Consider the following 27,339-nt stretch of genomic DNA (forward strand, 5'->3'; position numbering starts at 1 on the left):
ACCACGTGGAATAGTGGCACGCACAGAGACCTCACTCAGAGCGGCAGTACGTCCTAAGGCACTTGGATGAGTGACCATCAGCTGAGCCTGGTCCGTCAGCTGAGAACTGACCTGGTGAGTGCTCCAAGAGTGAAAAAGTCTGAGGGTTTGGGATGACACAGTAAAGAATTTTGTGTGCAGACCAGCCCCGGACAGAGAAGAGACAGCTCCCAGGCAGAGACACCATTGAGTTCCTGGTGACAGGTCAAGTGGTGGACTTCAGAGACTGAACGCACGTGCGGCTGCCTGCTCCAGGTAACTGTTGAACTCACCATGGTGTCCAATGGTTGCTGAAAAAGCAATGAGCGCTTCACAGCACCTGCCCCTCAGGCTGGCAGATTTCGGCTGCCTGGACAGTCACTGGAGAGAAGTGTGTCTGTGAATGAAAATCGGGTGCTCGTAGGAGACTTTGTAAGTATGGCCATAAGTGCAAATGCAGGCTAGCATTAAGGATTTGCGCTTTTTGCATTACTTAGGTAGTACTTTTCTTGTCACCAACCGAGAAAGAAAGGGAAGCAGTCCCCACAGAAGAGCGTACCACAGTGGTTGTATTGCGTGCATCCTAGTAAAGCTCCACGAAGACCAGCTTCTGCCAGTGCAGCAGGCATCTAACGAGACATCAGGTATCAGGTAGTGTTTTATTACACAAGATATTTATACAGAGATATACAGAGGTGCCTTTCTGTCAGAATGGCAGCCGTATTTTCCATCACTTGCTAGCCGTCAGCAGCAAGATCACTTCCTGCTGAACTGAGGCAACGGTGGTGGCACTTTGATGTCTTGACCTCTTTCCAGTTTCTTCTCACAGTCAACTAGGTAATTGACCCCATCAATGACAATCTGGACTAGCTCCACCTACAACAAGAAGAAGAAAATGGTAGTAATAGGATCTTTAGCTAACACTGTTAATAGAGGAAGGGAAAATTGGCTTGTACTGTAATGACAGCAGGCAAAGGTATAAGTAAGGAGGGTTGCGGCATAGAGATCATACACCCTGTGGCACAGGCGGTATGGGTCATGCTGGTCCATAGTAGCTCCCTTCTCCTGTTTGCCCTGAGTTTTGGCTGCCAGCAACAGAAATTTTCAAATAGGTCCCTAAAGTTATTTCCACCAAATGCCACTCCTACTCGTATTCCTATAGGAGCAGAGCAAAGAAACAAAAGTCCTTATAGAAAATGTTTAGGCGTGAGTTGAGAGACCTATTTCAAATGTGACCCCCGTAAGAGTGCAGGATCCTCCCCAGATGTTTGCTGAAAAGTAACGCCTGGCACAGCCAGGGGTGCCTGTCCATCGTGTTCCCCACACTCGTGTACAAGGATGAAGAAACCAAAACAGCAGTGCTGTGAGTGCTCAGCATCACCGGGCAGTTCACGCTGAAGCAGCTAATGCTGTTGATGTGTCTTCCCACCTCCCGAGACCCTGTGCTTGCAGGAGCATTTACGTGAGCACAGAGTCAGGCAAGGAGACCTGTGGTGGAAGGAGAGGAGGACAGAGGCTCATTGCCCTGATTCACACCAGCCCTGAATGCTGCTGGAGGCACGGGGTGGGAGTCCTTCACTCGGCTGGGATGGGAGGATGGCAGGACTCCCTGTTTGGCCACAGCCATTTAGAGAAAGCTCATCAAACCCGTCTTGTACTTCTTCACAGGCATGGCTCAGGACCATACGTTCCTCTGCAGATAACCATGAACCCTGCTGCAACGATTCGTCAGCTGTGGGGAAAGATGTCCTACTCATTCTGCCAAGCGTGCTGGCTTGGCTGAGGTGGTTTTCCCAAGCCCAGGACCCACATCTCTGAAGCGGAGGCGCTTATCCTAAACTGATGCTGGCTCTACATCATCCATCCCTCTTTTGTTTTCAGCTCTTGATTTACACTGGCAGGGGTGGGATTAGCTCCAGGCCCAGAGCAGCACCAAAATTTGCACTTCTGTATGGCAGGGGGTAGTGGTGTCTTTGTAACCGTTTTCAAAATTGCTGAAGAAAACAAGATGCCTTGTCCCCAGCAGACTTTCTCCACAGGCGGTGACATGCAAGGACCACAGGCCCCGTGGTATTGTTAGCCAGCAAGCTGTGGTACTGATTTTTCTTAATCTTCATGAAATGGTTCATTAGCAACCTTTAATGACTGGTTTCTTAAAACCGAATGCGAAGACTAAATCCCATTGTCTCTTTATTGTGACAATCTCGGATTTTCAAGGGATTTGTTTTTACTATAAAGCATTTCAGTGGCTTAGCAGTTTATTTTATTGTCTTTTACAGACCAGCTGTGTTGGGAAATCAGAGGTCTGAATTTGCAGCCTCCAGGAGAAAAGGAATTTCATATTGAGTTTGCATTGACCAGTAACTGAAACAAAGCAAAAATACAAACAGTTTTATCTTGCACCTTTGGGTACATAATTCAGTTCTGCAAACACATTTACCACATAATGGAATTTATTTTATTATGTACTGAAAAAAATATGTCTTATAATAAAACATTTCTATCCCCTAGAGTTTGTCTTGTCTTATTTAGATTTCAAAATCTTCAAGGTAGGGATTGTATCTTATTTGTTGGCTTAATCTTTTGAATCCTTGCTGTATGAGGAATCACTGACTTCGGTGGAAGTCTTCATATAAGCAAAAATTTATAGCCTTAGGCCATCTTTCAGTAGAACTCATATTAATTAATCATGCCATGTAATCCTTTTGTATTATTAGTGTTATTTTAGTATAAAGCACACATGATGATGTTTCAGGTATTAATAAATGTCTTTTTGTCACATACTGTTTTTGCAAATAATACAGCTTAATAGCTCTTCACTCCTATTTATTTTGTTTTAGATCCAAAGGAACATAGCTGCCTGCCTACATCAAACTCCAAAATTTAAAATTTCCAAACCCCTGTCCAAATGCCCCTTGGCTGTGAAGACGTTCGAGGGCATGTCTGAATAAGAAAGCACAGAAGACCTGACTTGGCTGTGTCCCAGTGGCAGAAAACCCAAGGTGAGCGAGGATGGGAAGCCAGCTGGCTGGCTGTGGACCAGTTTGAATCTAGTTGTAACCCGGTTATATTCGTGTTACGAAAACCTACCAAGAATCAGGCTGAACTCGGGTCTAGCGCTGCAAGAGCAGGACCAAATTGCATCCATATCTATGCTGCCAAAGCCTCTCGGTGCTTTGCTGTTCTGGATAAACACACCTTGACAGCATGCTTTTCTTTGCAATGGAGTTGTAACTTGCAGCAAAGCCCACAAGGTAATTAAAATTTTGCTGCTGGGCAAGCAGGCAGCCCTTCAAATCCTGACGTGTACCAGCAGGTTGGCATCTGAGCCCAAATCGTGTATTGCATTGGTAGTGGAGAGGGTCCACTAGGGCTGCCTAGCCATAGCTGAGAGGTGACAGCAGGCACCTGGGGAGCGAAAGACAGTCTGACAGAAGGTTTGAACCTCTGTTTCCTATCTACTAGCAGAGTGCTCAGGGTCTTGCAAGGTAAATTTTTGTCTCGGTTGTTTTTGACGTGGCCAAGGATGAACACAGCCCTGGTCTTGGCGAGGAAAGGGAAGCTGTAGTGGTGCCACAGGACTTGCAGCCTGTGACCTGGAATAAGGGTTTGGCTCAGGCAGAGCTAGCGCGAGGAGGTTACAACTCTTTGACACAGCCGCTTCTCCCCATCCTCCAGTAGATTTGCATTTAGTAGCTGTTCTGCTTTGTAAAATACTTAAATATGAAACTGGAATGAGGTCTGAGACCTGAGTCTCCCAGGAGAGCAGCAGCACCACCAGGCTGTAGGGTCATTTCCACTCTCTGGCACAACAAATACTCATTCAAACTGAAAGAGCTTGAAAACAAATGTCTGAGACGAACCCATCTCATTGTAGCCTACAGCCCAACAGGGAGGGCTCAGAGCTGACAATTAAATCTTTGCCCTGATTTAAACCTAGCTCTCCCGCGTCCTCTGCTCAGTGCCACGCCGAACACGTGAAGATGGCACTAACTCCTCCTCCTCAATGACTTTGGAGTGAAAGGATTGGCCTTGTCCTGCTGTCTCACTGTGGAGAAAGCACGTGACTGAATACTAAAAGGAAAACAACACCTCAAACCGCCTTGCTTTCAGTGCCTGATTCCCTGGGTGGGTTAGGACTCAACCCCGGCTTCCTTCCCCAGCATTTTGCAGCAGGTACAGCAGGCACCTGCCCAATGCGTAGGAGCCACCTCAGTAGTTCATTCTACAACTTCTTACACACATGTCTCATGTCCAGCGCTGCAGGGACAGCCGGACACCGATCATCTCATAGCTATGCACTCCAGCAGGCAGGCAGGTCTAAGAGTTTGTGCTGGGATGCTGAGAAACACCGCCCTGAGGGTTGTCTTACCAAAACCAAACCCTTCCAGCACCTCTGTGCTCTCAATGGAGAGTCTTGGTACATGGTGCAAACAAGTTACGCTTGTGGAACTTGCTCAGGGTTTTTTTTTTCATTGTCACAACAGGAATATTTGGCAAGCACTTCATGGACATCAGTAATTTTTCATTGTGTAAGCATTTCCATTGGACCAGATTCATCAGGAGTAAAAACTGCCATGGCTCCACTGAGGTCAGCGGAGCGAACCCAAACGGAGGGAAACTGACTCATGTCAGTACAGATCTGAGCTAAAAAGCAAGGGAAAAAAAAAGAACAGGTTACCTCTGAGCGACCCATGCGGTCCAGGTTGGAGATATCATACACATCTGCTACAGCTGCCGTGTCCACTCCACCAGTGCCACGCTTTTGCAGCCTCAGGTTCTCCAGGATTTTTTGAAACCTTGGGTCCTATCAGAAAAAACAGGTTTGAGCTTATTGCCTTTTACCCTGCCTATTGTTCCGAATCCTTGCAATGCTATTATCCATGGCTTAATAGCATCTCCAGAAATACAGACAGAGGTGGATAGTTTTCTCAGTCCCTGGATTAGAGCCTGTCTTGGCATCTATCTGCTGAGTAGATTAATTTCCATAACAAATACAATAATTTGCAGAATAAAAGTGTGCTCAATTAGTCGTGCATTATCCCTGGGACCTTGTTACACATCATGCTAATGTGCACTCGCTGTAAGCTGTCATTTTTCATTTGTTCCTTTATAAATCAGAAGAGCTGACTTATGTCACTGGCCTTTTAACTGACTTACGTACCTTGCTAAGCTTGGGCAGCTTAACATGGACTCCAGCACGTAAACCAGTTCCCAGGTTGGAAGGACAGGTCAGAACATATCCGAGACGCTCGTTCCACATGAACTCCCAGCCCCGTTCTTTAATTAATCTTTCCACCTATGATGGCAAAAAAAAAAAAAAGAAAGCAAAAAGAAAAGAGCAGCATGCATTATTTTAAGATGTCTGCTTACAGCTGAGATTCTTTTCCCCGTGTATCTGTGTTGATGGTGAACTTCACTTCACTAACACCAGTGGAGTTGCATAAATTTACACCTGAGTACAGTCTGGTTTGGATCTGATGCAAATGTTTGCATTCGTCAGACACCAAGATCTCCAGTGCATATTGCCAGGATTTCTTCATTGTTTTCTCACGACCACTGGCTTGCAGACTCTTTGTCACTTTATCACAGAGCTCCCTGTTGTGGTGGTTTGATATAGCCTTAGCCCATGAAGCCATATCTTCACATAAGAATTACGGCTTTTGCTATGCGTTTCTAACCTTGGTATTTTTGGAGCAAGGTAGCAACACAGAAGCACAAAGGACTCAAATGCTATGAAGCAAACTAAAGGAGCTGAAGCTGAGTTTGGGGTAATTTTCAAGGTGATGCCATGACTCTCGAGGGAGGACACTTGACTTCTAAATGCCCAGTATTAACAGCCACACTTCCATTATATGGAGACAACATAGCTTGTATGTAATGCTTTTCATTAATAGATCTCTGACCAGATTAGAAAGGAGAGTGAGATAATTATCCGGAGAAAAATCACAAGGGTCTATTGACCTTTGAATAGGCTGGTACTCTGTTCACTTATCTACACTTCGGGAATTACTTCTGCGATCCAAATACAATTTCAATTCAGTTCTCTTCTCCTTCAGAGGAGAATCAGATACATAAACCAGCTCATGCTCACAAGACCTCTGCAACTATAGGTGAATACTTCCATTCTGCAGAAGGATACAGAATAATATCCTAACATCATTTCTATATTGTGTGAGGACACCAAAATTGATGGTGGGAAACTAGACCTGATTTCCTGTCTCAGACACCTGCTCTGGTCGCAGTTCCCAAAGCTGTCTGACCACTTCCCATGGCCAGGTCCGTAGATCCTCCTCTGTTGAGCGAGAGCTAAGCACAGTAGCAGAGGCAAAGCTGGGAACTGCATCTGCAAGCTGTGTCACCTGGGCCAGCACCCTGTACACTTGTTCAGTCTCATGGGTATACCCTGGAAACCTAACGGGTCCCAGTTAATCCCCCCGATGCCAAAGATGCATACATTAGGTGCTTTTGTTTTTCTCTGTTCCCAAACACGCCACATACTCAAACTTCCCTGGGAATGCTCTGAACTTCCTCTGCTTCCACAATCAAAAGATTGTAGTTCCCTGCTGTCCCTACTTGACCTTGCGTTTTTTTGACTGGCGGCTGTGAAGTGATATGGAAGGGGTGCACAGCTGTATCAGCTCTACGCTTGCTGGGTCTTTTCTGAGGCAGGGATGTCTCTAGAAAGCCAGAGAAGCTGTTTTGCTAAGGTAAGAAGAATGAAGCAAGCGGTCCAAGGCTGGCCCAATATGCATTGCCATACCCAGGAAGAAAAGCAGCATGATGGAGACAAATGTTGTTCCTCCACAGTTCAGATGAAGTGAGCTTGCAAGGATCCCAATGGGGAGAAATGGGTGTTTTATGCAGCCTGAATATTCTTACGGTCTTGGAGACAATTTCAAGCCAGTTTCAGTCTGACATAGTTTAACCTCTAGGGTTTCATGTATTATGGCAATCCAACCAGGAATGATGTGGACAAGAGTGGTTGGAATAGTGTTTGGCCATGTCACCTGTCCCATTGCACCTTGCTATATTGCCTGTGGGACACAGTAAAATCCCCTTTCTCTGTTAAAGCAACTTCTTCTGTGCCAGAGCAGTACACAGGGCTGCACAGGGCCAGAGCCAACTTGCAGGATTGTCTAGACCAAACTGTTTTAATCCACACGCCCTCTCAGGAAGGGTTTTTTTGTCTTTATGAATAGCTAGACCAGGAGCCCTGGCTATCAGTTTTTAGTATTTTATTCACAAAACCCTGTACCTCCCCAAAATTGGCAGTGAGCCCATGGGTCTTAAGTCCTCAGTCCTGTGCAGAACCTCAGCAGCATCCACTCCGCTCCCAGCATCAGGGATGAGAACCAAGAGGTTGGGCCAAAGAAATTCTTCATTCAAGCAAACCAAGCAACCCAAATAAAATGCTTGATTTATGAATTCCCACAGCCTGCAGGCACAAAAAGGGGATATTTCTTCAGCCAGCTTGTGCTGAAGATTTTAATTCAAAAACTACAAAGGCATTTTATTTATTTTTCCCTACAACTCAGCTAGCAATTCACCCGTGTTTCCTTCTTTAACTGCATTAGTGTGGGTTGCTATGTGGAGTGGTGTTACTCCATTTTGCTGCTCCCGGAGATGACAGTTCAGTATGAACCACAGTAAGCAACTGCTGGTAAGCAGTGCTGGCAATAAACAAAAGAAAATAATAAATTCTTTGAGATAGTACCTCTTTTAAACCACGGCAAAATCTTTCAAACACCCTTTTCATGTTGCCACCCTTCTCCATGGAGATCACCCTGGTGTGGTCCTCTTCATTAATCCAGATGAGAAATGTCTTGTCATTGTTATGCCTGGTTGAGAGCAAAAAAATCAAGAGTATCTTTAAAAAGACAAGCTCTGAAAAAATAATTCTCAGTATCCTTAGCTTTATCACAGTCTTTCAGGGCTGTGGCAAAGTTAAGTACAGCAAAATAACATTGTTCTGCAGAGCTAGGGATTTGAGCTGCTTTCACAGTTGGACCCCCCGTGCCAATGGCATTATGCAGGTTTCTCAGGCACAGTGAGAAGGGCAGTTTTTCTGATCACATCATGCTGCCGCAGCGCCGAGCAAGGAAAAACGTGTTGTCCTCTAGCACGAGCACAGCTGGGAGGTGCAGCAAAGGGAGAAGCCAAGCCCTGCAACCTCCATCACTGGGGACAGTTTTTATTGTTCTCAGAAAACTGGGCAGCTAGGGAAAAAAACCTAACGTTTACATGCTGCTGGGGGCCAAGCAATATGTCCTTACTTAATTGTATTCCCCCCTAAATCAAATCTCAGTGCCCTCTGTATCGCTTGGTAGCGCTGGGTTGCCACATCAGTCAAGATACATGCCCGAGGACAGCAGCTGCACGTTGCTTCCAGACAGCACATTAGCGATGCTGGCTTGTCAGTCAAGAAAATGCCTGAAGATACCCCCTCTTGCTTCAAACGGATCAGTCATGGCTAGGTTTAGCAAGTGCTGGGTCAAACCCGAGGTGACTTTTCCTGGCTTTTTCTCCACTTTCTCTGTCTTCTACTACAGCCTTTCTACAGCACGTAGAAGGTGATTGATGGGATCAGACTCATTCGTACAAACAGTGGAATATTACCAGGTTTGAAACACGTGAAATTTGAAAGTTAAAGTTCACAAAGAGACTGTCTTCCAGCTGGTCTTTAACTGCGTCTCCCTTTTTTGCACTTTGAGTTTGCCAGATGTAAACATCCTGTGCCCTGACATTGTGGTCACCCGAGGTCCGGTTACCTCGTCTTCAGTCACGTACAAATGATCAGGGAAGGGTTTTCCAAATAGTCTGAGGTTGACCTGACTCAGCTCCCCCTTTAATTAACTAAGTCTCCCCATTGCTATAAGGAACGTGAAGGGAGGCCATGCTGAGTGCATTTAAACTGTGCCATTGCTGCCGGTGAGGTCGGTGGGAATAGTCCTGCAGCCCATAACAAGGATAGGATCGCAATCTTTATTAGCAAAATAATTTCCAGAACCTGTAGTCTTTTTGACAACAATTTCTTGCAGGAGAAAAGCAGGTTTTCCAAAGGTGGCTTACTGAAATACTTTCCAATCATACTTTCCAGTCTGCCTGATATTTCACATGTAAAACAAGCCAGATCTGTTTTATTCAGGAGATCCCTGGATAGTATTTATATTGTTGGTACTTCTGTTTGTTTGTAGAGACAATGAATGGGATGCCTCAGATTTGTCCTTGTCCTCTTCCTCAGATTTAGATGGGGACCAGGGAACTAATCTGAAGCTTGTTGAAATAAAAAAATCCTCACAGATTTCCAGCAGGTCATCAGGTTTCATGGGTGACCAGGTTTCACAGCGCTTGCTCCCCGACAGCAATCACGTTTAGCTCATTGCAGTAATACTGGCTATGCTTCTGAACGTGAGCCAGTATTGTCATACGCTGCTTGGAGAACAGGGTTTTTTTCCCACATGAAGTCCCATCCCCTCTGAAAGTCCTGAACCTGCCTAGGGCAAGGAGATAGGCTAAGTGATTCCTCAGAATCCCTTTTAGCCTAATTTTTCAGAATTAAAGCATCTGGTAATGCCTAGAAGTATACCAGGGTGGATGCAGATGCTATGCACTGCACAGCTGCCCCATCCTCTGCTAGTGAGTGTGTGCACTGATCTCAGAGCTATTATCCCTTTCTCTCCCCAGAAAATATCGTATTTGGGCACAAAATATGTCAAGGGTATTGTGAAAGTAGAAACAGACCTAGCACAAAATAGGAAATTCAACTTCTGTATCTCCTTTTTGTCCAGTTCATTTGAAAAGAAAGGGTTACTTTCAGCTCTGGGAATTAAAATAACACTCTGTCTCTTGACAGTGAGGAGTGGGACAGGAATTTGCAATGTGGTGACCTGCAGCTACATGGCTGCTGGTTCCCAGCTGACAGCATGGCTACAATCTGGTGTTAGATCTCTTTTGTAACCTCAGCTCTGCCGACTGCGTGGTGACTCATGGGCTCTTTCCCAAATCAAATTTTTATTTAGAAATAGAAAAAATGGAGACAAAAACCCAAAGAGGGAGCCATGCCTATGATACTCTGTTGTGTGGATGATATTAGTGATGGCTTCTTGAATATAAAAGTCTTACCCATTCTGTTGTTCGTTACTGGATTTTGTTTGGTTTTTTTAAAATTAAGCAAGAAAACATTTTTTTTTAAAAGCAAACTGAACATGCTGTGAGTATGGGGACAGAGTGGCTGCAAGGTTAGGACAAGCAAGGAGACTTGTAATACAATCTTTAAAACACAACACAAGCTTCTGCATGTCACACAACATACCAGATTCCTCTGGCATCTGGCCAGTCACGTGCCATCCCAGCACATGTTAGCAAAGGGGACACTGGCTTATCAAAGAGAAAATGGTCCTGGACACCGAAATGGGGCCAAAGGGAGAGAAAAGGAGAAAGAGAGAGAGAAAACAAAACAAAATGCAAGTTTATTCAAGGAAGCAGTCTAACGCTGTCTAATACATTTTATGTGAAGGCAGTCAATGTACAAGTAAATCACATAATACAGCTTGTGAATCTGGTTCCTTCTTCTGAAAACTAAAAGCACTTTACCCAGGTGATTTTCTTGAGTCTTGCAGATTCTCACTGACATTGGTAATATGACCATGTTTTGCCAAAAATATTTTTCAAATGTAGGGAGGAATGGGAGGTGGGGACCTAATACCACATACACGCACCAAAGGGTACTCTGGAGGGACCTGCCTGCTAGCACCAGAGATGTTCCCTGCATACAGACAAATTTCAGGGTGGGAGAAGGCAACGAGTCCTTAAAGACTGAAAAAAAAAAAATGCTAGTTCAGAAAAGATATTTCTACAGCACAGAGATTTAGCAATTTATTCTGAACATGAAGTCAAGGTAGGAATTAAATCAGTGCTAAGCTTGACCTTTTGGAATCACAGACTTGTTCTGTTCCTTAACAGAGATGCTATTTCTGATTTCATAAATGTGGCACTTGCTGTGCCACCGACTTGCCACATTTCAGATAATTTAGATTTTTCTTTTAATGGAGCTTTTTTTTTCCCAAAGCAAATAAGTATTTGATTTTTCTGTGTACGCTGAAAAATTATTAGTTCTTAATTCCTGAAACACTGCCATATCAAATGGTGTGTGGGGACTTTGGGGGGGGAGGTGTTGTTTGTTTGTTTGTTTGTTTTAAATCTAGGTTTTAATTAAGAATAGTAAGGCAAGCTATCCAGAATAAATATGACATGGTAGACAAGTTGATACGCTTTACTTCTTTTTGCCCTTAGTGGAGAGTTTTAGGTTTTCATCTTTGAATACCCTGTGATGGACATGATGCAGCCAGAACTCCAACCATGCAGAAAGAAAAGGTATAGAGTTCGCTTTGCTCGTCACAGGGACACAACTTTTCCTTCCTCAGTTTCCTCCACTCGACACTTTTGCTTAAAGGAAAAATTCCCCTTTTTGCAAGAAAACAGCTGAGCACTATTAGTTTCCCTTACATGGATATGGCCCAAATCTGCAAAGTACCAAATGCCTTCTGTGCTGAATGCCATTCAGCTACCACTGGTTTGATCTTACAGAGATCGAATGGTGCTTATTAAAGGCTGGTGGAAAGCCTGATATACCATAGAGGTTCAAGGTCCTCAAGTACTGGAGGAGGTAAGCAGTGGAATAAGTTAAAGATGGAATCTAAGGTTACAACATTCGATGCCCTGATTTCTATAAATTTGCATTACCATAAAAACAAACAAAACAAGGTAAAATGCTGAAACCTATTCCACTTCCCAAAGGATTTAGCCTTAAACCATGAAGGAACTATGTTCTCCACACTCCTATTTTGACCTCTGCTTTCTGAGGAGCTCTCCTGCTGAAAAAGGCAATAAAATAAAACCTACACTAGGTCATCAACATCTTGTCAATAAACATACTACCAAGGACATTCAATTAAAAAAGTTACTGACCTTACACAAATTCTTAACTCCTGGTTAGTCCAGACTGTGACACCTAGTTCCAGGGTTATAAATAGTTATGTTACTTCATCAGCTCCCTTTTGGTTGATGTTATGGATTAATGTGCCATGAACATAGCTAACAGGGTACAGCCATTCCTTTGGATATTTAAAATGCACATTCAAGGTTTGTTTGACATGTCACATGCTGTGACAAAATCCGTGATGAAAATCCTTGTGTTCCCATCTGTGTGACAATGAAAACTCTCGTTATGGGCCTGATCCTTCAAGTCCTTAAACACAGTTACAGGACTGGGAAAAGGTCACGTGGGTGCAGTTGGCTACAGCCATTTTGGGGAAATTAGAATTAGTGTAGTTTTGATATAAAGAAATTACAGCCAAAGCCCCCCACCCCGACAGTCCAGAATACAGATAATACGTAATTCTTATCTCAATGTAATATTTTTAGTTAGAATGGTTATTAATATAGAAAATACCAATCTTTGCTCCAGGAAATGAGCAAGAAAAAGTCCTGAATTTACTTCACTATTTGTCCAAAGAGGTGGCAGCAGCCATGTATATTTGATTTGACACAGACCTTGCTATCTGGAATATAACTCCACGTTTCGGACCTGCACAGTATGTATTTAGCAAAACTATAGACCCTGGGTGATTTGCCATTATATTAAAAATATTGACAGGCCATTAACTACTGGGTTAATGCTGTGATTATCCTCCTTTGCTACACAGGAAAGCATGTACCCCAAAGAAAGACAAAGATGAAGGTAAATGAGAGTAAATGAAGATGGTGTCAGCACTGGAGCTATACTTACGTCAATAAGCTGCTGCTGATCCCTCTCGGACATATTGGTCAAGCTGTAGTACTTTCCAGAGAGGTCTCCTTTCAGCCCAGCGAGCGCGGTGACCACGACGTTCTCCACCTCTCTCCGCTCTGCCCTGGTGCAGGCAGGAGGAAGGCTGAGGCCCCGGATGCTGCGGCCAGTCCGCACCCGTGATGAGAGGACGTAGCGCTCATCAAATTGACCATGGGTGATCTGAAGGAAGGGTGTTTCGTTAGTTCAGACACGGCCCCCCCGTGTTGTACTCCATCATTAAAAAAAAACATCGTACAAAAAGAGGGGCATCTCTCTGCCCAGGCATGACGACCTTTCCATAAGATCACAAATACGCAAGGTACCAGGAACCCCTCAGTTTCAGGCACCACGATGGTTTTTTTAGGAACAACAAGTTTCTTTGGCTGAGTGAATGTGGCAGAGTAACCAGCTAGTCCTTCGTGGTCCCAAAATATGAAGGAATCTGCATGGCTTTTGGAAACACGGATATGGGCAGAGGCAGGTGGCCAGGTACGGAAGATCCATCAAAAGAGGAAAGCCCAAGAAGATGCTAAACCAGAGTGTAGTTGAAATATGAAAGAAATATTAAGTACCAGGCAGGGTTTGATCACGTGTATGTGGGCGTAGTGGAGTCAACTCCTGCTTTCATTCCAACCCTTAGACACACGATTATCTGTAAGCTCATGAACAGACCCACAGAGCCAAGTGCGACTGTGGCCCAAATGCGTAGTACGGTGGAGGCTGATCCCTGTGCTAGGAACAAGGTAGGGATGCAGCTGTCTTCCTATTAGGGCCATGAGTGGCATCCCACTTTCCTTAACCCTGAAATTACTGTCTTTGGAGTTGGATCAGGAAAAAGAAAAGTACCATTGCATGCAATATCATCACTCTAAGAATCAGCCCTGCACCTTTATTGTCTCGTTATTTTATTTCAGTCCTACCTTGGATGCATCCAGGTCCGTGTGATGCTTCATTGTCCGTGGATCATAGCCATTATGTCTTGCTTTAATGACAGGATCAAAAATCTCAGCAAACACCTACAGAGTCAAGATAATCTAGAAAGAGTCTGCAACATCATAGAAACACTTGAATGCACCAGCTTCAGCCACAGGAGAAGTCCCCTGGCACAGGCTCCTGGGTGACAGACGTAAAGAGGGCTTTGCAAACGCAGACAGGGCTAAGTATGAAAAGAGGGGGTGCTTTTGACCTCGACAGTGCTCTGCAGTGGTTGCTCATCTTCGCAACAAAAAGAAGGTGCAATTGCACTTGCTTAAGTTACAAGCTTACTCTAGTTACCACAGACAGGTACTGGATGTGGTGGCAACCAGATTAGGTTTCAGGATGTATTACCAACCAGAACACACACTCGGTCCCCCAGAAGCTTGCCTCCTGTTTTTAGGTCATGGGGGAATACCCTATGTCTTCACTTCCTCGCTAGAGCCACTTGTCTCAGGTGTGTCAACACCAATCACAACCACACGTTCATGCAGATGAGGAGCAGTGGCACATCTAAATGAATAAACCGAACGACAGGAGCTGATAGTCCAGAAGTCCCATTCCATCCTCAGCAGCCCAGTGTTTGGGATACTGTTAGGAGACCGTGTAATAATAGGTACCATTATATGGTAGACTGAAGGAAGCAGACCATAAAGGTCAATAAAAATAAGGATTTTCTTCTCTTTTCCTCTTCTTTTTATTCCAGAGTTAAATAAACCTGTCCACCCTAATGCTGTCAGTCTTCGGTTTTCATCATGATCCAAAAGCTGTGGCTTAAGGATGTCTGGCACTTCCCAGAAGACTTTTTTATTTCATTTCTGCCTCTGCTCTTCCACAATGTAATTTCCACATTACCTTTATTTTGTGTGTCTCAGGGTTGCATAGTTTTGCCATAAACTAAGTTTAGTTGTAGGAACTAAACTTAGTTGCTGGAAGCAGGTAGCAGCTGCTCCCAAGCAGGTACAGTTTATTGACTTCAATTGCAGCAGAGAGGTCACCTGTAGTGACACCTCATGTTCGTGCATTTCCTAATGTGTAAGAGAAGGAAAAACACCATCTTTATGCAGATGGCCTGCCCCTTATGTACTCTCCGGGATACAATTTATCTTAGGAGGGCATACTCTACCAGGAATCTGTCTTCATCTAAAGAGCTCTTGTGAATGATACCACGAAAACTGAACAAAATATGACAGTGTTGTGGAAATGTCTTACCTCATAGGATTCTTCATCACCTGCGACCATGCCCACAGTTTTAATGAAAGGATGGCCAGGATTGTCAACCCCAGTTTGGATGCACTGGTCCAGGGTGTAGCCGTTGGGAGTCATCTTGTCCCTTAGCCTAGAGTAAATGGCCGGTGTGAGGCACTCAGCCATGCAGTTGTTATGTTTGCGGAGATCAGGATAGTCTGCGCTGAAGAGAAGAAGAATCCCAAGCAATTAATGTGTCATCTTTGAAGAGTAATCCTTGCTAGTTTATGAAGCTATTAAAGGAATCATGAGATACATAGTACACAGCACGGTTTAAAAGTATAATTACTTCTTGGTTTATGTTGCATTGAATTTTAGGAAGGGATGAAGATTCAGGTCACTGAAAGTACTCCATATTGCACACTGGTGGGCCACCAGTGTGAACAGGCAATTGCAGCTTTCTGCTACTCGGGGCCATCAGGAAAATGAATCCCAGTGAGCTCTGAAAGTGTGCTAAGCGGAGACATTCTTATTCAGAAACAGAAGAGCTCTAACATTGTTTTGTTCGAGTACGAAGGGAATTAAGTTCAGTGAAGAAGTTTGTTGTAATTGGGAGCCCAGGTGCTCTCACAGCTTAGTGGACATTGGTGAGACTGTCTGATCTATGTCAGCTGAGAAGCTAGTTCTTCTACAATATATGGGTTTGCTTTTATGGCATTATTATTTATGGAAAGCTGTATGGTGCACTAAGCCAGGGAAAAAGAAGATATTATGCTTTAGCAAGGCATTTTTGCAACTGAGTCAGACCACATCTACCTTGTAGTGGTAAGGCTTTGCTTTATGCACAACTACGTTATTTCTGTAAGAATTTATTTTAACTAGGATACTATTCACTACTTAAAAAAAAAATTAAAAAGTCTGCCAGAGGCTGGTCCATATTGTTTTTCACAAGTGTGGCCAGTAAAGTCAACCTACACAGAAGAAGATCTGTAATTAGTTTCTAATCATCAACCAGCCAGTTTGTAACAGAATTAGTAGTATTTCAAAAGCAGTAGAATCATAGAATCATAGAATCATTAAGGTTGGAAAAGATCTCTAAGATCATCGAGCCCAACCGTCAACGCAACACCACCATACCCACGAAACCATGTCCCTAAGCGCCTCATCTACACGTCTTTTAAATACTTCCAGGGACGGTGACTCCACCACTTCCCTGGGCAGCCTGTTCCAAGGCCTGACCACTCTTTCCGTAAAGAAATTTTTCCTAATGTCCATCCTAAACCTCCCTTGGTGCAACTTGAGGCCATTTCCTCTCGTCCTATCGCTTAGGAGAAGAGACCAACACCCACCTCACTACAACCTCCCTTCAGGTAGTTGTAGAGCGCGATGAGGTCTCCCCTCAGCCGCCTCTTCTCCAGACTAAACAGTCCCAGTTCCCTCAGCCGGTCCCCATCAGACTTGTGCTCCAGGCCCTTCACCAGCTTCGTTGCCCTCCTCTGGACACGCTCCAGCACCTCCATGTCCTTCTTGTAGTGAGGGGCCCAAAACTGAACACAGGATTCGAGGTGTGGCCTCACCAGTGCCCAGTACAGGGGCACGATCACCTCCCTGCTCCTGCTGGCCACACTATTCCTAATACAGGCCAGGATGCCGTTGGCCTTCTTGGCCACCTGGGCACACTGCCGGCTCATGTTCAGCCGGCTGTCGACCAGCACCCCCAGGTCCTTTTCCTCCTGGCACCTTTCCAGCCACTCTTCCCCAAGCCTGTAGCGATGCCTGGGGTTGTTGTGGCCCAAGTGCAGGACCTGGCACTTGGCCTTGTTGAACCTCATACAGTTGGCCTCAGCCCATCGATCCAGCCTGTCCAGGTCCCTCTGCAGAGCCTTCCTACCCTCCAGCAGATCAACGCTCCCGCCCAGTTTGGCGTCGTCTGCAAACTTACTGAGGGAGCACTCGATCCCCTCGTCCAGATCGTTGATAAAGATATTGAACAGGACCGGCCCCAGTACTGAGCCCTGGGGAACACCGCTCGTGACCGGCCGCCAACTGGATTTAACTGGACCACAACTCTCTGGGCTCGGCCGTCCAGCCAGTTTTTTACCCAGCGAAGAGTGGACCTGTCTAGGCCGTGAGCCACCAGCTTCTCTAGGAGAATGCCGTAGTTAGTTATATGGGAAATTTCTTCACTACTTGCCTAATGAAAATATTTTCACATTTCCTAATGGTAGACTCTGTACAACCGGCCAGTCCAATAAGTTGAGCTGCAAAGTGTTCAATAGCTGATGAGATAAAATAAGGACTAATTTAGCGCTTTGCCTAAAATTTGAAACATTTTTTAGGCTTGTCATTGTTCGGCAATGGTTTTTTTTTGAGTGTTGATACTATCTCACATCCCTGCTTTCTGGTCTTGAAGACCATTGCTGGTGCTACATAAAACTGGGGTTATTAATAAAGTGTGCTGTTTTTCAGGTCACACAGCCCATGGAGAGACACACAGACGGCGTGGCCACATGAGGACTCTGCAGCTTTGATAGGGATCTTCTTCTTCCAAAGAGTTAAACATTGCTCCTAGCCCAGTTAACAGGGCACTGTGCCCAGCTGACTGCCTAACCCCAACTGCTTACCTTGGAGGGAAGAGTTTCCGTTTTTCCTGAACAGCAGCCTTCACATTTTGCTGGTTGAGGAGGTACCCGGTGGTTAGCACCCCTGTGCCGGCGGCTGCAAAGAGTGCAGTGCTTGCACGGCCAGCCAGGAGACGGCAGAAGGTGCTAGCCATTCCTCTCGGAGGATACGATGTCTGGAAGAGAAGACAGCCCAATGTCAACCCATAAGTCCTCATGCAGTACAAATGACAAGCAAACCCTCACTTTAAATGGTAGCCCTGTAAGAGAAGACATTTATTTTTAGTATTGATTTGCACTCACATATTGTGTTCAGAAAAATGGTTAGTATTTACATGTATTATTTCTATACGTGTATTTTTTCTATTTAATTCTACTGGATTATGTCTGGAGTACAGGAGATCTCTAAGTCTAGCAGAGAAAATGGCATGTTCTGTGAAAGTCTGAAGAAGACAATGCATATTTTTTCTTCCAGGAATCAGAATTTGACTAGTATTGCCAGTGACTGTGAGTTCCTCAGGAAGATATAACTCCTGTTTAAATAAAGGACACAAGTTCCAATTTGTGTCATTGACAGAAGCTTATTCTTAAAACTGGACTCTGGTAAATCATCTTTGGGAAATGGGAATGGAAGATTTACAAGAGAACATAACCTTTCCTCCAGGGTATGCTGCTTCAGTTGTTTTTTCAAAGTTTTAAAAAACGCAATTTTTTATGCAATCTCTTCACCGTTCTTTCAAGGTTAAACTAAACACCTCAAAGCATTTGGTTTTATTTTCAGTGAACAAGTGTTCTAATTTCCAATAATTTTCATGTAGATCTGGGGTAGTTACCCCAAACCCTGTACTTCTTTGCCTTTTCCCCTTCTGTCAAGACAAATGCAATGTTGCATCTGTATCTTCTTACTTGGTAAAAAGATCTTCTCATCTGCTTGCATGTTTTTTGTTGCGAAGCAGTATCTTCTTTGTACTTTAGTCACATATGTCAGATGAGAAACACAGGTGTGTTTCAAGTTTGAGAGTAATTTCTTTCACGTCCTGTATCTTGTTTAAACAATTTTATACCTGAATTTTGTTATTCTGTCTCCTCCATGCCTTTGAAATGCAATATACATTTATCTAACTTTCCTTCCAGAGAAAGGTGCTGACTGAAGTGTCAATATTTTTTCACTCAAAGAATTTCCCTAAAACAGAAATGGGGAGACACCACACAGGGAGGGCGTATATTTTTTTTCCCATTAGGAATACATTGCCATTTCCTCAGCTATTCTGAGTCCTCAAGAATTAGTTGCAGAGCACTAGAGTATGACTAAATACGAGCAGACACTGGGCTGGGACAGGAGGCCAGATCATCCAACATAGCCTTATCTTCTCTCCGGGAGTGGCTCCCCTCCACCTGTGAATTTGTGTAGGTGAGAGTTGCAGGACAGGCTCTCATGACGGCAACAGGATTTCTCCCTCCCAAGATGCAGTGGGAGAATGTTTGACTGTAAATCAAAATCAGATACGAGGTTTGTGATGGAGGTTTTTGTGCTGCTTTCTTTTCTGTGTATTTAGCAGATGGTTCTTGTGCTTTTTCACAGTATAGCATCCCCATCCTACACTCTGGAAATATTTGCTTATGACTAATCTGCACAGAACTATTATTGTTATATCTAAATGTCTGAGAAACAATACATGTATTTTCACAGCAGTTCTATGTATTTATAGTTCTGTTTCACAGATGCCATCTCTACTGCAAGGAATTGGCTGGCAATCAAAATCCTGTCCTGAAAACTAGAAGCTGTCTCAAAATCCCCTTGCAGATGATGCCATTATGACTTCAACGACCCCAGGCACTCATCGGCATCTCCACCAGCTTGGATTTTTTGGGAGCTTCTGAATCCTGTGTCACTTTAAGGGACAAATCTGGTCTGGACATCTGATTAAATTAGAGGAATCATGTGCACTATGTATTTAGAAAGAAGCGTGAGGCACAACAGTATAATTACGATGCTTCAGAAATAACACGAGCAGTGCACCTATCGACTACAGTGTGCATCGCAGCCTCGCAGGTAAAGCTAACAGCCTCAGACAGGTCATGATATTTAGCCATGTCACGTATCTGCTGGCAAGACTGCACTGTATTGTTTGCTGTTTTCACATAACCTCCATTCCTTGTACTAATGCAACGTGACGGGAAAGTCCCATCCTTTGTAACAGCAGCTATTGATGGACTGGCTGCATATTTTTCTACCGTTGAGCCTTTTCCAATGATCAAGGGTGTACAACGGATAGAAGCAATGTCCCAGCCAGAAAGTTACTCTCCGGATCGGCACAATGTTGTAGTCTGGGTCTGGAAGGTAAACACAGCGTACTCTTCACTAGGCACTTGGCATTAATTTGTTGTGGAGGAGCTGAGAAGTACACGGGAGCTCTGCGAGGGTGAAGGATGCTAGAAGCTGCTCTCTGCGATTTCTTTGGGAGACGAACAGTGCTCGCTGAAGTTGTTAAAAGCGAAAGGTTGTTTAGCTGCTGATTCAGTGCTTCTTGTATCGTTCGCTTTGCCCTTGCAACAGCTATTGGATAAGAGAGCGCCCGATCCTGAGAGCACCTGAGCAGAGCAAACCTTCTGCAGAATGTGAACAATATTGCAAAACTGCAAACAATACCCTGGGTGGCTGCGGATAGCTCAGCATCCTTGACCTTCAGGCTGAACTACACTGCGCGCCTGAGGTACAGGGTGGTAACAGAAATCACAGGTTGCGAACAGAAAGAGAAATGTACCGACTGGAAAAAGAAACACTTGAACCCGGGGGAAAAGGAACCAGTTTGAAAAGGCAAAGAGACTCCCTTGGTAACTCAAACGGTGAAGGCTTTGTGCCACGGCTGATCTGGGAAACACAGGGACGTTGTGCCTTACTCTCCTCACTCTTATGTACGCCTCTCTTTGACTGGATGTGCAATGCCGAGCTTTAATCCCTAAAGCAGACCCTCTCAGCATGGACCGTTTCCTTGTCCCCTCCTCCCTTGTTCAGGCAGCACCAGCAGTTTTCTCACCCTGTCAGGGTCTGATACACTAAACGGGCCTGTACCTTTGGGACAGAATGACCAACTTTTGGACACCTGATCAAAGGCAGATTTTATGCTCATAAAATTGTTTTCCTTTTTGAGTTTTAATGAAGTCACATAACGCAAGTATTTTTCTTGTTGGCAATGTTATCCACCACTGTGGCTGCATGCCTTGTCCCCAGGACATTCTTGCCTTGTCGGATCACAGAAAAGGTTTTCTTTACCCTGAGGCAGGCTCTACTTTACCTGACAGATGCTTCTCTAACAGCTCTTGAAAGCCTCCAACACTGGAGATGCCGCAGCCTGCGTAGGTTAACTACCTAAAAAAAAAAAAAAATCAGAGTAAGATAGGCTTTTTTTTTCTTTTTTTTAAAAACTTATCTCTAACTACACATCTCCTGCTACAATTTAAGCCCAGCACTCCTCAGCCTAACATTTAGTTCCCCAAAATTTGCAGTTCTGTAAGCAGGAGTTCAGTTTCTGTCTTTACCAGTCGGTGCCTCAGCTTTTTAAACTGAGTCACTCCTGCAGAAGAGGTGACCCTGCTGAGAAGGTGACCTGACAAGCGTCAATCATAGCATCACACGGCTGCTGCCTGCAGGAACTGGGAGACGACAGCTGGCCTGATCTTCTGCTCCTTAGGAAGGACCTTCTGACTGCAGCGTGGCATTGCCATCGCAGGGACCATCATCTGTGACTGTCAAATGCAAAGGGTCTAGGGGAACATGAAAGTTAGAATTTCTTAGGAGAAGAAAAACATCATCTGGACTGCTGTGGAAAGGAGACTGTAATCTTTTTTATCAATTTTAACTCCTAATTTAATAAACACCTCTTGCCACAAGGGTGGGCTATAGTTCTGAATATAAATGCATATAATACCGCAGCACAAACTGAGTCCGTGTTATGCCCTGCGCAGGTAGTCCACATGCAATCAAACCAGTACAAATAGACTTGCACAAAAACCTGGTGTACAAGTTCAGCGAACAAAGTTTTTACATAATGAGGGTGCATAATGAACAAGACACTTCATTTGACAGGAAACAAGACCATTTTGGTTTGTTTTTCATTTTTTTCCCCTCTAAAAATAGCATGATTTCTAAGTAATGCATTGCTTCAAAACAAACATTTCAAAAAGATCCATTTTGAAAAAGTCTGAACGGAATGGTCTCAAACTAAAAAAATTTCTCATCAAAGCTATTTGTCAAATCTGACCTCAAATTATTAACAGATTCAGCTGTTTTTTTCCCCACAGAAAATGTCAACCTGCCCTAACAATAAGTTTGCACCATTACCACCTCTGTGGATTCGGAGAAATGTAATTATTCCAGCCAAAGGTGTCGTTAAAGGTGTAAGGTTTTTCTAAGAACACTTTACCAGAAATACCATGCTGTGATTCAAGTTTCATCATTAGCCCTCCACTGTAAGGATTTCACTTTCATCAGGGAAATTTAACCACTGCACAGTCTAAAAAATGAAGATGCACACTTTTCTTTTGTAGGTGTTTCCTAAGGATCTTCCCTTCTGCTCATGATGATAGAAAATTCATGTTCTCATAGATGCCTATAGTGCTACCATAGCGCAGCTGGGAAGGAGAAAGGTTAATTTTTCAAGATCAGAAGAACTTTTGTGATTATCAGTTTTAACCCTTGAAAAGGAATTGAGCGCTTGCCTGTGTTGATCAGCTGCATTAGGAAAGCATCTGTCTTCCATTTAAAACTATCTAGAGAAAGTGCAATCTAGAGAAGATAAAGGAATTCCAAGGGTTAATCAACCTGACTTAAAAAAAAAAAACAACTCTTATTTTTTGGCCTGCATTTGTTTGTCTTCAATTTGAATCACTGGCCTTTGTTATTACTTTTATCAGTTTGTTGCAGAAATTTCTACTCATTATTTGTTCCACATGTAGCTACTTAATAGCTATCGCTTTTTAGGTCTCTCCATCAGTTTTTTATCATATTTTCAAGTTAATTAATCACTCTTTGGTTCTTCCCTGAACTCTTTCCATTTTATTTCGTCCCCAACATCCTCCTAATACCGGAATGGTCCTGTCAATCCAGTAACAGTTGTACCAGTCTCCAAAATGGAAGCTGCAGAGCGTCTCTGCGTCTACTAAATAGCTTTTGCATTCGGAGATCATATCAGCCCCTTGGGACCGCAGCGGTTCACTAGAGGTGCAATCCCTGGCCATTGCCTGCCAAGTGCTGGCCCCTTTTGGGAGTCACGCACTTCCCTGAACCGCGGCTGGGGAGTGGTGGCTGCAGTCCCCAGCATGGCCTGGGGACCGTCCTGGTCGGAGCAGTCAGGGCACTATTTCTGATACAGACATAGATACACTTCCGAGTGAGATTGTGTGATGGGGCTGTCTGCAATAGCAGGAACCTGGGTAACTTAAGTCTCTATCAGTCCCACCGTTTTTTTTTTACTATTACTTTCACTTTCCCTTTAAACTGGAACGCTTCCCAATAAGCAGAGACGTTTTCTCTTCTGTTGCGGGATTCTGAGTGTACTGATAAAATATTCTTAAATGGTTCCCCATTATCATTTATGGTTTTCTACTTAAAAATTGCTTCTCTGCTAAGTGGTTTATAACTGCCCCAACCTTGCAGAAGTTTCAAGTTCTTTCAACACGCCACGAACTACATGTGAATTTGGACTTTATTTTGGCAACAGATAGGACAGAATTAGCTGCATCTAAACCTGCACTGATTTTTAGATCTGTAAACATCTCTTCTTCAGTTGTCCAAACAAGGTCTAATTTCTATGGTATCGGACACAACACTTTTTTTGAGGTATAAAGCTTAATAATTTTATTTTATAGATTTTAATGAGATTCTTATGATTCATGGCATGAGACCTTAAGCATGTGCCACTCAGATAATACTCTGATAGTAATAAAACTGTTTTTCCCAAATGTAATGGATAGGCACATTAAAAGTCAGACAGCTTCTTCCTTACCAATCTGATAATGTGGGGATTTCAGCACATCGTGTAAGAAATATTCAGAGATGTGATCTAAACTGAACTGTTTCAGTGTAAGGCCATAAAAAAGCTGGAGCACCATATATGTTCTGTATGCAGATCAGCAGATGCTGACACATCAGGAGACGCAGCAGTCCAAAGTGAATTAATGAGAACTGGTGTTTTGCAGTGGGGAAATACACACTGAAGTGCTAGCTCAAGTCCACAGGTTGGGCCAGCACTGATCTTCTTGCAGGCTGATGGAAAGAAGAGCAGGCAGGGAATATCAGGGAGAGAAGAGCATGAGCTTCTCAAATCCCTTAGCAGATGGCAGAAATACAAAAAAAAAATGGACCTCATGAGCACTGCGGTGCCAGCCTGTGCCGTAACTGGGAGGGTGCACCTCCTTCTGCTGCACATGGCATCACTAGAGTTTGGCTCACCAGCTCTCTAATGCGAGTGCCAAGGTTGCTGGCTCTCATGCAGTGGTCCTATTCAAGTCATTTATCTTCTGCTTTTCCTTATCATGGTCAGGACTGATCTGCTCTACTGGCACCCAGTACTTCCAACACATCTGGTTCTTCCTTTCCTTTGCAGATAGCATGGTCCTCAGCAGTGCCCACAACTGGGCATCCTTTGACTGCTGAAGGTGGAGGGTAAGATACACATCTCAGCTGGTATCCAGCATCAGGTGGATTTTCTACAGGTAAAGTGGCAGGGAAGGGTTTTTTTTTCCTTATTAGTCAAGTGTGCTGCAAAGCACTTTGATGGCTCCCGGAATATGAATCTAATAGCTTTACAAAATGCTTGGACATCTTGCCTTGCACATTTGCCCCTTATTATGTCATTCTGCTGATACTTTGGATACTGTCTCTTCCTCATGATAACGAGTTAAGATGCCTTTTGTATCCCTCCAGGATTACGCATGCCTTTGTCCCAAGGGCAGGGCATGGAGCCCAGCTCAGTGGCTCTGAGAGTGGAATTTGTCACTGGCAACAAGTCCTTTAAAGTTTTATTTCCAAGGTCACTTTTGTTTGTGTTATCACTTGGAGAAAGTAAAAATACTGCTATACAGGAGAGGAAAGAAACACAGAGCAATTGTCTCAGAAACAGTTGCTGTGTATCTTCCATGCATCAGGTTCCCTCCTACAGTGAACAGTTTTGATTAATTCCTTGCAAGTCATCTTGTGGAGCAATGTCTGCAGTGGTTAATTGTGAGGAGAGTATATGCAACATGACTTAAAGTAACAGCCACTAAGCCGTACAGCATGTAGTGTTTCTTCATAGCAGAGCAAAACCATACCCATTCTCTCACCACATCGGCACCATAAAGGGTAAACAAATTCAGAGCCAGCTTGGCATTGCCTTTTCCAAAGCAGTATTCCATACGCTGTGATGACTTATGGCCAGTGAATCAGCAAAACCTGTCCGAAAGGTCATGATCTTAGAGGTCATAGCCTTTATCTCTCTGCTGTCCCCCAAGGCATGCTCAGCTACCTGTAACCAGCCTTCAGGCCATTAATGTCCTGCCAGGAGTGTATTTTGGTTTTAAAACTGTATTTTAATATATGTATCACCTACCATGCATGATGAAGGCAGAAGCAAAAGCCAGCAGCAAGATTTAGCAGAAGTCACTATGGCAAATCTGGCGCTGGCTGAGAAACAGCCCGAAGGATTGCAAGTATCATTTAAGGTGGAGGGGCTGTTTGTACCCACTGTTTGTAACCACAGTTTGAATCCTAGCATGAAAAAAATTGGAGAATGCCTATTTCAGGGCTTTAAACCAGTTTTCCCTCGTATTCACGATACACTTGGACTAAAACCTCTGTCAAAGTTGAAGGTAGTCTCCAGAAGAAATATGGCTTTTGTACAGCAGGTTCCTCACCAACACTAAAAAGGTCCGTCTTTTAAATCATCGACTTAAGAAAAGTCTGACATATCAAAACTGCTCTGGCCAGAGGCTTCAGAGGGTCTCCAGGACATCTGATTCACAGCTACCACCATGCTCGGGCAGCCTCGGCCAAGTCCCATTGCACATAGAGGTCCTGTGTGATCTGCACAGAGGTGAAGCTGTTGCATCCTTCCCTGGGAACTTCAGAGGCGAGTGAATCGTCAGAAATGCACAAACCGCCTCTTTACCCTTTAAGGAACTTGTGAACTTTACTACTACTTTTAATATTTGAAAAATAATTGCTATTAATTCTTTACTTTCTTGAACTTCTTTTAAAGAGGAAGATGTCAGCTCCGTTTTTCTCTTAATGTATTTGAACACAGGTATTGGTTATCTTATATTTCACAGTATGCAGCACTGTGCAACACTTTTAGCCAAGGAGGGAAGGAAGGTACAAGGGTTACAGTGACATTTCTAGAAATAGAACTAGATTAAATATTTGAACCATGTCATAGGTGGTATTAATTGCCACACCATGTGATCCTGAGCGACATTTTAGAGGAATGGCAGAGGCATAGCTAAAGTTCACACAGGCACATAATCACAGATAATGTATACACACATCTTAAACTGTTAGGCTGTTTAGCTAACGGTATCACTGCAGTGAGCTGAACTTGGAGGGAGAAGGAGGCTGGTCTTTTATATTTGAGAAGTAATTTCTTTGAGTCATCCTTAGCTGGAGCTAAAGCCTACAGATGCCAGTGGAAAGTTTTCTCTGCCCATCTATGGAAGTTGCTGGCATCTTAGAAACATCTGTAATAAATGTCACAAGTGACTACATGCATGAGACACCATTTTTAGATGCCCAGAAAACAGTTTACATTGCTCTTGGTTTGCTGTATCACTCTACAGGTTCAGAGGGTAAGACAGAAATTAAAACATTAAATCTCATAAAGCAATATTGGTGGGGTTTTCAGTTTCTCATAGCTCACCCTGAGCAAGACTTGAACCTTTCTGACTGGTCTGGGTTTAAGCTCAAATCTCAGGAGTGCAGAAACAATGTCAGTGCACACATCAGTCTAACTGTGCCTTAATCACAGCATGGAATATCTCTACGAAAAATAAACTAAAATACAGTTTCTTTCTTCTTGTAATGCCAGAGGTCAGTGAATGGTTATAACAATCTAATAATCTGGGGGAAAAAAAAATCCAAGCTATGAATCTATGAATTGCTTCACATGAATAGAGAAGACATGGAAAAGACTCTTCATAGATCAGACAATACTCCTTAGTAACTACCCCGTAGTAACAGCATGATTTTTTATTTCTATCAGCTGAAGGTCTGACCCTGGTGCGTCTCAGAAGCCCAAATTCTTCTACCGAAGCCCAACCAAGATGCTGGGAGTGCTTGCCCCTCTGAATCAATCTGACACTATTTTACAGTATAAAACCCTCATCTCCGCAGTGCAGAGAGCTACAATCAAAATCACAGAAAACTTACTGAATTAGAGGTGTTTTCTCTGAACTTGTTACATACGTGCAGAGGGACTTATTTTTCCCTTACTTAAGCTGTTACTTAAGGGTCAGCATTTGAAGCAGCTGCACAGTGGACACATTTTTTCCTGCACCAAGTAGTTATGCGAATCGATAAATTATAACCAAATTACACCACATCCTGTGGTGCTTTGAATTCATTTTTAATAACCCTCACACACAATTTGAGGCGAGAAAAGCAATATAAGTAGTTAAACTGACCTTGAAGCTGAAGGTAGAGACGTCCTGCTGCCTGCAGCGAGCCAAGAGTGT

General features: G+C 43.8%; 1 protein-coding gene across 1 annotated transcript; it reads right to left on the reverse strand.

Annotated features, from left to right (window-relative positions):
- Positions 1 to 663: 663 nt before the first annotated feature.
- Positions 664 to 27,339, reverse strand: CKMT2 (creatine kinase, mitochondrial 2). Its single transcript, XM_075136582.1, has 11 exons — positions 27,289 to 27,339; positions 20,931 to 21,004; positions 17,638 to 17,810; positions 15,038 to 15,236; positions 13,771 to 13,866; positions 12,809 to 13,030; positions 10,334 to 10,419; positions 7,736 to 7,859; positions 5,183 to 5,317; positions 4,700 to 4,825; positions 664 to 894 (listed from the first exon to the last, which is right to left on the reverse strand). The coding sequence occupies exons 3-11, from the start codon at positions 17,787 to 17,789 to the stop codon at positions 775 to 777; spliced, it is 1,260 nt and encodes a 419-aa protein (XP_074992683.1). The 5' UTR covers positions 17,790 to 17,810; positions 20,931 to 21,004; positions 27,289 to 27,339; the 3' UTR covers positions 664 to 774.

This window comes from Calonectris borealis, chromosome Z (assembly GCF_964195595.1).
Source record: "Calonectris borealis chromosome Z, bCalBor7.hap1.2, whole genome shotgun sequence".
NCBI lineage: Eukaryota > Metazoa > Chordata > Aves > Procellariiformes > Procellariidae > Calonectris > Calonectris borealis.